Genomic DNA, 12,881 nt, shown 5'->3' with positions numbered 1-12,881 from the left:
CGCTCGAGTGTTGCTACCATTAACTCCCTGTCAAAGCTATATTATTATTATTAAAGCTTCGAAAACTCTCTCGGTGTACCGTCATTCTTTGTAAATATGTGTAACCCATGTATAATATGTATTTGCAACTGTATATTTTTGTAATGTATTTATTTGTAATTTTTTAGACACTTATTCTGATATGTTTTGCACGGATGAACGAAAAATGAGGGGCGGAACAAACGCGAAGTGCAGAGTTTAAGTGGGGACCGCTAAAGGTGAGGGACAGACAAGGAAAAAAGAGGGGGTAAAAAGTTGGTTAAAGAAAAAGGAGTTGCGTGAGTAAATGTGTTCATCTGATATATTTTTTCCACCCTTACCTTTGGAAATATACACTTTTTTCCTTGGATTACTTTCAACGGGACCCGGACTCTGCAGGTCTGCATCAAACCTTAAGTACCGGTATCATTTTCCGATCATTTTGCCGGCTGTGATTTTTGGACTGTGGACTTTAATGAAGGACATTTAGTTTCAATCGCGGGACTTGAAGTCGGGTTTGGGTTAATTTTGTGTTTGTGTTACATGTTTAAATGTGGGCGCATGCGGCTTGTATACAGGGGCGGCTTGTGTATGTACAAAATCGGTTTTCCTCCTAAAATGTGGTGGGTGCAGCTTATAATCAGGTGCGCTCTATAGTCCGGAATTTACGGTACTTCTATCGCCGACTTTTGATCAAAAGCACAAATGCAGTCAACAAAAATGGAGAGTTACTGTTTAAATTGTTGGATTGTTTATAAACGCAGAGAGCGACGTTGAGTGCATTTGAGATCTTATCTAAGGTGATAAGAATCTGCTGTTTATATAAACAACCGCTAGCAATGTAGCGGGATATTTTCTCACAACTTTCTCGCAATCGGATGAAGAAGTCGAGATGGTTATCGGAGCTTAAATAGGTTTTGGGTTTTCTTTGCATTCATTTGTGGGATCAGGTATATAATCATGTATTTTTTGAATGCATAAAAATACTTTTGTTATTATTTTTAAAAGGCGTTAAAATATATTTTTCATGTTATTCTTTAATCTGTTTTTACTTCTCAAAGGCATCTTGGAAATGTGTTGTTGATTTTAAATGCATAAACGTCTTTTTTGATCCAGTTTTATTTTAAAAGGCACAGAAATATGTATTTTTTATTTATTTTTATTTTTTGAAGGTGATTCAAATGTATTTTTATTTAATTTATTTCAATTTTTTTTTTTTTTTTTTTTTTTTTTTTGTACATTTTTTTTCTTATTTTAAAGCCCGTATAAGTATTTGAAATCTTCTTTATTTTTTAATTCTGTTTTAAAATCTTTAAGGTACAGAAAATTATTTTTAATCTATTTCTATTTTTTACACGGATACAAATATATTTTTATGTACTTTTTTCTTAATAAGTTAATTTATTTTTTATTTTTAGTTGTTTAATGGCATGAAAATGTCGTTATCAGTATTTTTTTTAACACGGTAAATATATTTTCACGACATTTATTTTTTATTTTTTTATAATTTTATTTTCAAAAGCATAACAATACAATTTCTTCAAGTTGAATGGTTATTTTTCATCGGTATAAAAGTCTATTTTTGTAATCTATTTAAAGGCATAAAATTATATTTTTTGTTTTTTATTTGATGTTTTTTCTTAAAGGTGTAAGAACATATTCTTATGTATTTAGTTTTTTCATGGCATACCATTTTTTTTGCTGTTTTTAAAGGCATTAAGTATATCTTTGGATCTGCCTTCGTTTTTAAAGGCATAAAAATATCTTTTATTTTCTTCTTTTAAACTCGTAAAAATATCTGATCTCATTCCTCACCAGAGGAAAAAAAACCTCAAAATCTTTAGCGAGGTTGTAAAATTCTTTGGTGTTGCGGTACGTTACTACCGTATATTTTACTTAACATTCCCTGTCGTCCTCCTTAAAGGGAAGGTCGCCTCCGACCGATTTATGGCCTTTTCCTCTGCGAGATGCATGACCGATCACATGAGGCGATGCTAAGCTCTTGGGTTGTGACCACAATCACGTTTTGCGCGGTGACAAATCAACCCATTTGTTTTGAACCTCAATATTTACTCGAAAATATTTCTTTTTTCACCCTTGTAATTCTTGGATTCATTCATTATATCTGATCAGAAAAATAGCGATAAAACCTCTGTATGGTTATGGAAAAGGATCTCTGTTAAAAAGTGATGAAGCTCAATTGTGTCACAATGCATGAATAAAAACATTTTTATGTAAAATAGTTATTTCGACCATGTTCTTCCATGTCTACTTCAAATTCTTGAAAATGTATGAATTAAAATGCTGTCAATCGTAAGATCGATTGGTTTTCCTGGACATTGGTCTCTCCTTTAGCCCCGCCTCCTTCGGGCTGACTAATATTCTTTGATAAAAAGGACATCTTGAAATTCCACCGGACTTTTTTCAAACATTATTATATTTTTAATCGATCCAGAAGATCGATTTGTTTTGGATATTGGCAGTGTCTGAAACTCATGTGAATAAGACAACTCAGAAGAGTTGCCTGCCCAGCCATAAAGTTGCCTGCCCCATTTTTCACAACTTGAAACACAATAAGACGACTAATCGTAAAAAAAACAGTTGTTGCAAAGTATTAAGCAATATATAACAGCAAAACACTTTAAAATGAAGTTTATTATAAATCTACTTATAACATTAATTGCATGTATATGACGTCGCTCTTTTCCATCTGCCATCGGTATGTACCTGTATACTCTTCTTCATTCATGCAATGTTTGCGTTGCGTCGTCTGCTACAAGCCACGTGAACGCCTCTTTCCACGATGCTTTTAATATACGTTTACGTTTTGTAGCGTCACAAATTTTGTTAGCTTCTTTTGAATCTTTCTTCAGGGGCTTAGGTTTTGGCTTGATTCCTAACCACTTATCCATTTTTCTTGTGTTCATTGTGCGTCTACTTTGGAAATTGATTTGAAAATGCACGACCTTATAACGCTCGGGAAAGTCCGGAAGCAGGAAGTTATTCGATGCGGGCTTCTGATCGGCTGCCAAGTATGAAAATTGCCAAACGAACCAAAATTCCGAAAATTCCAAACCGAACAAAGATTTCGAAATGGGAATAAAGCAAACGTTTGATTTGAAAAAAAAAAAATTTCGTTTTTTTTTCTTGAAAAAGTATTCGGCCACCCGGACAGAGACGTTGTGTAAGTTGTACGCTCGACATAAGATATGCACGCCCTGATCATCCGGGCAGACGTTATTTCAGACACTGATATTGGGAATGTTTTTATCTTTAGCCCAGTCCTTAGGCTTAACTGACAGCTGGCGTTCTGAAATAAAAAGGAAAATGATTTTTTCGAATTTCTACCCAACTTCGTTAGAATTTTTTTTTTTATTTTTGGCCTGTGTTCGCGCGATTAGTTTTCCCTGTGGTCTCGCCTCCTTTGATATAACATACAAACGAACTTTTTGGGGGTTTTTTGGGGGTGGTGGTCCGCACGTGCTTGATTCACTTCCCTGGAATTCCTTTGCTTTGACTGACCAGTGGCCATTGGAACCTTAGAAGTACAATTAAAATACAATATTGTATGATCTTAAATTGATAAATTAAGTCAAGTCATGTTTATTTGTGACGCCCCTAATCACAGGGACTCTCAAAGAGCTGCACAGACCACAGATTTTTGTAAACTACAGACTATTATGACACCATTCCCTGATCTAAGACCAACATGAGGGCAAGGAAAAACTCAAAAACCTTAGTCAAGTCATGTTTATTTGTATAGCTCTAAATCACAAAGAGTCTCAAAGAGCTGCACAAAACACAGACTATTATGACACCATCCCTTGATCTGAAACCTACACGAGAGCAAGGAAAAACTCAAAAACCTCAACATGTGTGGCCTAAAAAATGAAAAACGAAAAGTGGAATAAGTGTTTCATTAACCGTCCCAAGAATTGGAAGTGCTAGCACGGTAAATAACAATGATGCTGATTTTGTCCAGACCCAAAACGGCGTGCACACCCCTAGCCTGTACAAGAGCCCCTTTGTGGAATCCTTCGAGCAGACCCCCCTACTGGTCGCCGTTCTCACCTACGTGGGCTACGGCATCCTCACCATCTTCGGTTACCTTCGAGACTTCCTCCGACACTGGAACGTCGGAAAATGCGCCATGGCCCGGGAGCGAGAACAGCAAAAGGTTCTGAAACGAACAAAAGATGCTCTGAAGCGACGGCTAATCGGTACTCTTTGCCCCCTGCTAGGACTTTGTCCCGCTCTATCAAGACTTTGAGAACTTCTACACTAGGAACTTGTACATGAGGATCCGAGACAACTGGAACCGACCTATCTGTAGCGTACCTGGGGCCAAGATGGACCTGGTGGAGCGGGTTTCCCCTGATTATAACTGGACATTCCAGTAAGTTGGTTCATTTTCTATTTTATTTTTGTAAACTGCCGAACCAATTTCAAGTATTTTTTTTTGTTTTGTTTTCTTAAAAAAATATATAAATGTGATTCTAAAATGGCAATTCCTTTTAAATTTAGCGCTAACAGAGTTAGCTAGCAGCTACTGATCTCAATGGGGTGCTGCTAACGTAGCTAACGCTAACCCGAAAAAGCAAGTTATTGGAAACTGCCTGTTTTTGCTTTCTTATATACACTGTATGATTGATCTTGAAAATGACAATACCCATGACAAAAATAAAATAAATAAATTATATATATATATATATATATATATAAAATGATACATTCTGAAAATTATAATATCCTTTAAAATGCAACAAAATAGCCTTTAAAATTTGACACAATACTAAACTGAGCTAGTTAGCAGCCAATGATCTTAAGAGGTTGCTAATGGTAACACCTAAAGCTAACTCAAGAACTGACAGTTGTAACTCTTACTTTAACATTTAGTTAACTGGTCAGCAGCCTGACTAGGTGGGCGACTGCTAACGTTGCTAATGCTAATGTCACTAATGCTGACGGAAAGCCATTTTTCAGCAACTGACACCAACTGATTTCCGTTTTCCCCAAATTACTTGTGAGTTTGACGTTGCGGTAGTCTGCTAATAGCTTGTCCTAGCTAAGGTTGCTGATGCTAACAGTGAAGTTCAAGCCTTGACTTTTGTGGCACTTGTTTGCTTTCAGTTTTTTATCCTGAGTTACCCTGCTAATCGCCCAACCTTGCTAACATTGCTAATGCTAACAGCCAAAAGTCTTTGCTTTTTTAGTGTTTGTTTGCTTTTTAAAAAAATCTAACTGTGCTATTGAGTCAGCCTGCCAGCAGCCAGACCTAGCTAACACCCTCATCAATCTCTCAGCAGTGCCTATTTTTTTTCCCCAAATTACTTTGTATAGAATACTGAGTTAGCCTGTTTGTAGCCTGACCTAGCAATGCCACTCATGCTAACACCAACAGTAAGCTCTCACTTTCTGGCTGTCTTTGCTTTCCATCTTAGTGCACCATTGGGTTAGCCTGCCAACAGCTTGCTCATGTTGCTAACGCTAACTTGACTTAGATGGACAGTGTAATTTAGTGCCGCCTAGTGGTACAAAAAACTTCATTTAAGTAATGTTTATTTGTATAGCCCTTTATCACAAGGAGTCTCAAAGATCTGCACAGACCACAAATTATTGCAAACCACAGACTATTATGACACCATCCCCTGATCTAAAACCTACACGAGGGCAAGGAAAAACTCAAAAACCTCAAGTCAAGTCATGTTTTTTGTGACGCCCCTAATCACACAGACTCTCAAGGGCTGCACAGTCCACAAATTATTGCAAATCACAGACTATTATGACAACATCCCATGATCTAAAACCAACATGAAGGCAGGGAAAAACTCAAAAACCTTAGTCAAGTCATGTTTATTTGTGATGCCCCTAATCACACAGACTCTCAAAGGGCTGCACAGACCACAAATTATTGCAAACCACAGACTATTATGACACCATCCCCTGATCTAAAACTTACACGTGGGCAAGGAAAAACTCAAAAACCTAAACATGAGGAAAATTTAGTACAATTAAAATGGATTGAGTAATAGGCAAAAGTACATGAACTATCACAGCAATGTAATTTTATTGGGTAAATATTCATAGGTTGAAAACGTATTTTTGTTACACAGCAGAATCTATACCTCGTAGTCGCCGCTATGTTTGTCTGGCATCTTGCTGCGACACTGTGCTCATTTGGCACTGGTTTTCCTTCACATTAGACAATACACGGCCATCTAGTGGTCAAATAGTACACTATTTACCTTTCACGCGAAATTCAAGTTATTTCTGGTGCTTGTTTCCTTTTTCATTTTGGAGCGACATTACCCTGAATTAGATGGTTGCTGCTAATATTGCTAATGCTAACATCACCAGCAAACTTTCGGAGACTGCCGGTTCCGCTTTCCATTTTGTCCCGGGTTACTCTGAGCAAACGCAAACAGTTCTTTTCTCGTCGAGAAAGTTGTGTTTACTTTCTCCATCCAGCGTCGTTTTCAAGAATGCGTCAAATACGCCCGGTGGAATTTCTCAGAGATAATGGATTGTGTAACGCGGCCGCCAGCGAATGACCGGGGCACACAAACAACAGGAAAGCTTGTTTCCTGCTGCTCCCGTCAATGATTTCCCCGCCAATTGCCATTGTTTGCCGCAGGCACACGGGCAAAGTGGTGAAGGACGTGATCAACATGGGCTCCTACAATTATTTGGGATTCGCCCAAAACGTCGGAGCGTGCGCTGACGCCGCCATCGAGGTCACGCGGAAATACGGAGTCGGCGTGGCGAGCACCCGATGCGAGTCAGGTGAGAGGATCTGAAGACCAAGAATATCGGCCTGCATTTCTTGTGGTTCTTTCTCTATTAAGATGAAATTGCTTTCTGGTGGCTACGCTTTGCCATGGTGACTAACGGCACCGGGCATTAGTTTGTATGGCATTGTCCTATGAAGCCCAAGTGGACAGGTACATTCTGCACTGAGAAATGTGTATAAGTGAATAGATTATGTATCAATATTGGACATTTATTATGGGCCATGCCAAGTCAAGTCAAGTCCTGTTTATTTGTGACGCCCTTAATCACAAAGAGTTTCAAAGGGCTGCACAGACCACAGATCATTGCAAACCACAGACTAGTATAACACCATCCCCTGATCTAAAACCTACATGAGGGCAAGGAAAAACTCAAAAAACTCATATCATGTTTATTTGTAACGCCCTTAATCACAACAACTCTCTAAGGGCTGCAAAGACCACAGATGATTGCAAACCACGGACTATTATGACACCATCCCCTGATCTAAAACCTACATGAGGGCAAATAATACACAGATATTATCAACATAAAATATAGGTTATTCATATTATATAGAATAGGAGTGTGTTTTAAGCTTAGATTTAAACATTTCCACTGAGGTTGCTGATCGAATCTCAGGGGTAAGAGCATTCCACAGCACCGGAGCCCGAATGGAGAACGCTCTGGAACTTGCAGACTTCTTCTTGGCTCTTGGGATCACGAGTAGGCCAGCGTTTTCAGAGCGAAGGCTCCAGACCGGAATATAGGGGGAAACTAAATCTGAAAGATATGAAGTCCATGCATGATTTTGTATACTACCAACAGAACCTGCCAAAATTTAGGTACTGTTTCCCAGTGGTAAATTGTGATGGGAAGAACTTCCTGCAACTGAAAATGTAAGCTACCCAACAGCTATATGAGGGGAAGAGTAGTCTCAAGATCTAAACATCATGACTTGAAAATCGTACTCGCATGATTGAAAATCACATATGGAAATCTGCAAAAGACATGATTGGCACCAGATTCCTTCTTCTAATAGTACTGCAAAGTTTGGAGAATAGGCTTTAAAAAACCTTGAAAAGTGCTTGAATTATGCCATGAAGAAGTACAAACCCTGCTTTTAGTAGATAGATAGATAGATAGATAGATACTTTATTCATCCCCGAAGGGAAATTCACTTTTCCAGCAGCATCCCTAAGCTGAGAACAATCGAAAATAACTGAGAACAATCGAAAATAACACGGGAGCTGCTGGAGTGGCTGCCATTCGTGACGGCGCCGGAGAAACGATTCAATTTGAATCATGTACAAACAAACAAACAATTGAATCATGTACAAGAAACGATTCAATCTGAATCATGTACAAACAAACAAACAATTGAATCATGTACAACAAACAAACAAAATATTTATGTTTCAATAAGTGGAGTGTTAATAAAATGGGGGGAAAATAATTTCTGATACTGATATAACCAGGTAAAACTAATTTTAAGTTACCTGTCCAAATGAATGTTGTGCCATCTCACCTTTCCCACTCTCTCTGCTCGCTCCTGAAACTTTATCAAATAGTCCAAAATTTTACCTCATCTTCTCCGCTCACCTCGTCGTCCTCTTCTCCTTCCACTTCGCACTACAGAGACTTATGCTACACGTGCAAATTTCCTCTGTAGTGTTCCAAATTCTGATAATCTCAAAGTCAAGATTGGTGCGTGCATGATTTGGCAGTTTCGTTGAAATTTATCTTAAATATATGGTGTGGCTCTTAGAAATATATATTTTGCTTTCAAGACACTGTGAGTCAAAAATATATCATTGTATTGTCCAGCTGTTTTTATGTGTGAATACTTTATGGTTCTCTTTTGTTATTTAGTGGTTTAGGCTGTTTTTTTTATGCTCTACCCCCAAAAAAACTAATTCGTTTAATTAAAGCAAAAAAAAGACATGTTTATTTCTATGTTGTAATAGTGAATTAATTAACCTATAAACATGGATGGACATAAAATAAATTAAATTTGAATAAAACGAAAGTGATATTCTTCTGTAATCACAAGGCAAATGTAAATGCATTTCTATAGCGCTTTTCAAGTCAATGAAGACCTCCCAAAGCGCTTTACAATGTGCTTCACACTTACCCATTCACACACACACACACTAATAGGGAGTCAGCCATGCAAGGCACTATTAGCCGCTACTTTTATCCCTAACTTTCAACCCTGCAGCTTATTCAGTGATGCGGCCAACTTGTGTAATTTTTCCAACGGCTGCTAGCGGCGCTCGAGTGTTGCTACTATTAACTGCCCTGTCAAAGCTATATTATTATTATTAAAGCTTTGAAAACTCTCGGTGTACCTTTTTTTGTAAATATGTGTAACCCATGTATAATATGTATTTGCAACTGTATATTTTTGTAATGTATTTATTTTAGACACTTATTCTGATATGTTTTGCACGGGTGAACGAAAAAGGAGGGGCGGAACAAATGCGGGGTGCCGAGTTTAAGTGGGGACCGCTAAAGGTGAGGGACAGACAAGGAAAGAAGAGTGGGTAAAAAGTTGGTTAAAGAAAAAGGAGTTGCGTGAGTAAATGTGTTCATCTGATATAATTTTCCCACCCTTACCTTTGGAAATATACACTTTTTTCCTGGGATTACTTTCAACGGGACCCGGACTCTGCAGGTCCGCATCAAACCTTAAGTACCGGTATCATTTTTTTGTTCATTTTACCGGCTGTGGACTTTAATGAAGGACATTTAGTTTCAATCGCGGGACTTGAAGTCGGGTTTGGGTTGATTTTGTGTTACATGTTCAAATGTGGGCGCATACGGCTTATATACAGGTGCGGCTTGTGTATGTACAAAATCGGTTTTCCACTTAAAATGTGGTGGGTGCGGCTGATAATCAGGTGCGCTCTATAGTCCGAATTTACGGTAGTATAAAAAAAACCTGAGGTGTTCTCCTTTACTGTGAAAGTAACAAAACTTCAAAAGATAAACATGTATAAAAGGATAAATACAGTACACACAAAAAACCTATAAATTAATGTTATATAATAAATATGTGCATGTTCACAGTTGTTCAGTGCATTGTGCTCATGGACGCTGCAGATGGGTGTTCAGGATATTAATGACAATTTTAACATTTTTTAAATTATATTTTGTAGTTTTTATTTTTTTGACCACATTTTGACAAATATTTCTCCAGGGAACCTCGACATCCACGAGGAACTGGAGGAGCTGGTGGCCCGCTTCCTCGGCGTGGAGTCGGCAATGGCGTTCGGAATGGGTTTCGCCACCAATTCCATGAACATTCCCGCCCTCACCGGCAAGGTGAGCCACTTTGACACGATTTCTTTCTAAAACTCATTTCGAAATCCCTCCTGACTCGCCATAATGCAATCTCAAGATGACAGAACGTGCTTTTGCGGAACTAGCCACGCTTCCTCTTACTGCTTTCAGCAGAAACAAATTCAGGATACTGTTTCTTAAAGTGACAGCGTGTAATAAATCACCACCAGAGGTCATTGTGGCTTAGAATAGAGTTGAAGGAGTCAAAGAAGTTACACTACGGAAGCTTGAAGAATGAAATTCCGATGTGTTGTTGATATGCTTTTGAAGAAATCAGTCTTACTCGATCTTTGCTGATTTGGCAGAACGCTAGCAAATGCTAGTTTGTTGATGCTAGTTTGGGAATGCTAGCTCTGTACTTGTCGGCCAATAGCTGAAGTTGTTCGGAGCTGGTGCAAGCAGCTACTGGGCTACTTAGTATTAGATTGAAAGTGCAAGCTTCATTTACATGAAGCAGCTAACATTAACTATAGCAGCTGTTGGCGAGCCATACCCTGCAGCCAACATGACTGGCTAGAGAAGGAAATCAGAAACAAAGTTGAAGATGCCTCGATCACAAAACTCGTCAACGTTTGCTTGCATAAACGGTTGTGTAAGGATAACCCAAGCTTTATTTGCTGGGAGCTGCCTACAAAAACAAGAGCAAGTAGCGAGTCATAGCCTGCAGCCGAGTAGCTGACATGATTGGCTAGAGAAGGAAACAGTCAAAATAAAAGCGGAAGATCCCCTGAGCAGAAAACTCTGCAACGTTCCCTTGCATGAGCTAAAGAAGCTTCATTTACGCAGAGTAGCTAACAATAACAATAGTGTCTAGCAGCAAGCCATAGCCACTTAACTGACCGGTGTAGCTAGAGAAGGAAACAGTGGGGACATCACAAAGCTCAGCAAAATTTTCTTGCACAAGCAGCTGTGGAAAGACAAAGCAAGCTTTATTCACAGGGAGTAGCTTACAACAATAGCAGCTTGCAGCAACCCATAGCCTCCAGCCAAATGGTAAACACAAATGGCTAGAGAAGGAAACCTGGAAAATAAGTCGAAGATGTCTAAATTGCTGGTTTTGGCCTCGTTTGCTTGGATGAGTAGCTATTGAAGGACAAGGCATGTTTTGTTTACGTTGAGAAATTCTCAACAACAATAGTGGCTGGCGGCTATCAGGCGTGGCTAGAGAAGGAAACAGTTGGGAGGGGGGATTTCCAATATGCCTGGATGACAGTACTCTGCAACCATTACATTTAGGCCTCAGCTGTTGCATACCAAAAGCAGCACCGAGACGAGCTATGTTTGCGAAATGGTCATTCGGGTTTCTATGGTTGCAAGATGGCTACCAAACTTTTCAGCTCCTTTAAGTGTAGCATAGTTACACATTTATTATCCTAGAATCATGCTTATGTGATAGTACATACAGTAAGTTTTATTGCTTATTGTGGGAATCAATAGTTGTTTATTTAAACGAATAAAATATCTTTACACCGCCAGGGGGTTGATATATTTTACACACTGGCCCTTTAAAGCCCTCATAATCATATCACTTCTGCGCTACATGAAGTATAACATTCAGCAGCCACAGCCCTTGGCAACACACTTCAAACATTCTTCAGCCCGTCGAATCACGTCGCTGGAAATTTTTATAGCTGAATAATTCGCAGCCTCGGAAAAGTACAAAATGCCGCACGGCAACTTTAGCGAGCCATTGCGCAATAGCCACCTCTCCACCGTGCGACAATTTAGAATCCTGCAACATCGAATACTTTTGTCATAAGATCTCGAGCGCCCCAGGGGGCGTTTGTGTCAAGTAATGGCGTCGCTGGTTGCCAGGCAACGCAGGCTTTATTTTTCGATGTCCGTCTTGTGCAAAGGGAATGCTAACCAGAGTTGTTAGAGATAATTCCGAATAAAAAATGAGCACTTTTGTAAAACATATGCTGTTTGGCATGCTAAAAATTTTAAGTTTAGAAAAAAAAATGATAGTAATAGCTTGTGGTACAAATACACCACGAGGCACTAGACGGTGTGACTTTAACTATGAAGATTAAACACTATAAGGAATCTTTTCAATTCAATTGTGTGAATTTCCCTACGGGGATGAATAAAGTATCCATCTATCTATATCTCTAGACATCTATGTCTCTATCTCTCTAGACATCTATCTCTCTAGACATCTATTTCTCTATCTCTCTAGACATCCAGACATCTATCTCCCTAGATATCTAGACATCTATCTCCCTAGACATCTATCTCTCTAGACAGTTATCCCTCTATTTTTCTAGACATATATCTGTCTAGACATCTATCTCTCTAGACATCTATCTCTAGACATCTATCTCTCTGGACATCTATCCCTCTGGACATCTATCCCTCTGGACATCGATCCCTCTATCTCTCTAGACATCTGGACATCTATCTCTAGACATCTATCTCTCTGGACATTGATCCTTCTATCTCTCTAGACATCTATCCCTCTAGACACCTAACTTTCTAGACATCTATCTCTCTATCTCTAGACATCTATCTCTCTAGACATTGATCCCTCTATCTCTCCAGACATCTATCTCTCTACCTCTCTGGACATCTTGACATCTATCTCTCTAGACATCTATCTCTAGACATCTATCTCTCTGGACATCTATCCCTCTGGACATCTATCCCTCTGGACATCGATCCCTCTATCTCTCTAGACATCTGGACATCTATCTCTAGACATCTATCTCTCTGGACATTGATCCTTCTATCTCTCTAGACATCTATCCCTC

The 12,881-nt window shown here is 38.9% G+C and overlaps 1 protein-coding gene across 1 annotated transcript in view; it reads left to right on the top strand.

The window, feature by feature from the left end:
- sptlc2b (serine palmitoyltransferase, long chain base subunit 2b) overlaps nucleotides 1-12,881 on the top strand; it is a 43,225-nt gene that overhangs the window by 7,078 nt on the left and 23,266 nt on the right. The window contains exons 2-5 of the mRNA XM_088325261.1: nucleotides 4,001-4,195; nucleotides 4,260-4,414; nucleotides 6,653-6,801; nucleotides 9,989-10,113. Coding sequence (XP_088181387.1) covers nucleotides 4,001-4,195; nucleotides 4,260-4,414; nucleotides 6,653-6,801; nucleotides 9,989-10,113 — 624 coding nt within the window. The remainder of the gene's footprint in view (nucleotides 1-4,000; nucleotides 4,196-4,259; nucleotides 4,415-6,652; nucleotides 6,802-9,988; nucleotides 10,114-12,881) is intronic.

Source organism: Urocampus carinirostris, chromosome 20, assembly GCF_059441175.1.
Source record: "Urocampus carinirostris isolate Australia breed hairy pipefish chromosome 20, RoL_Ucar_1.0, whole genome shotgun sequence".
Classification (NCBI taxonomy): domain Eukaryota; kingdom Metazoa; phylum Chordata; class Actinopteri; order Syngnathiformes; family Syngnathidae; genus Urocampus; species Urocampus carinirostris.
The sequence above is the reverse complement of the archived record's forward strand: the minus strand, read 5'-3'. Positions and strand labels throughout refer to the sequence as shown.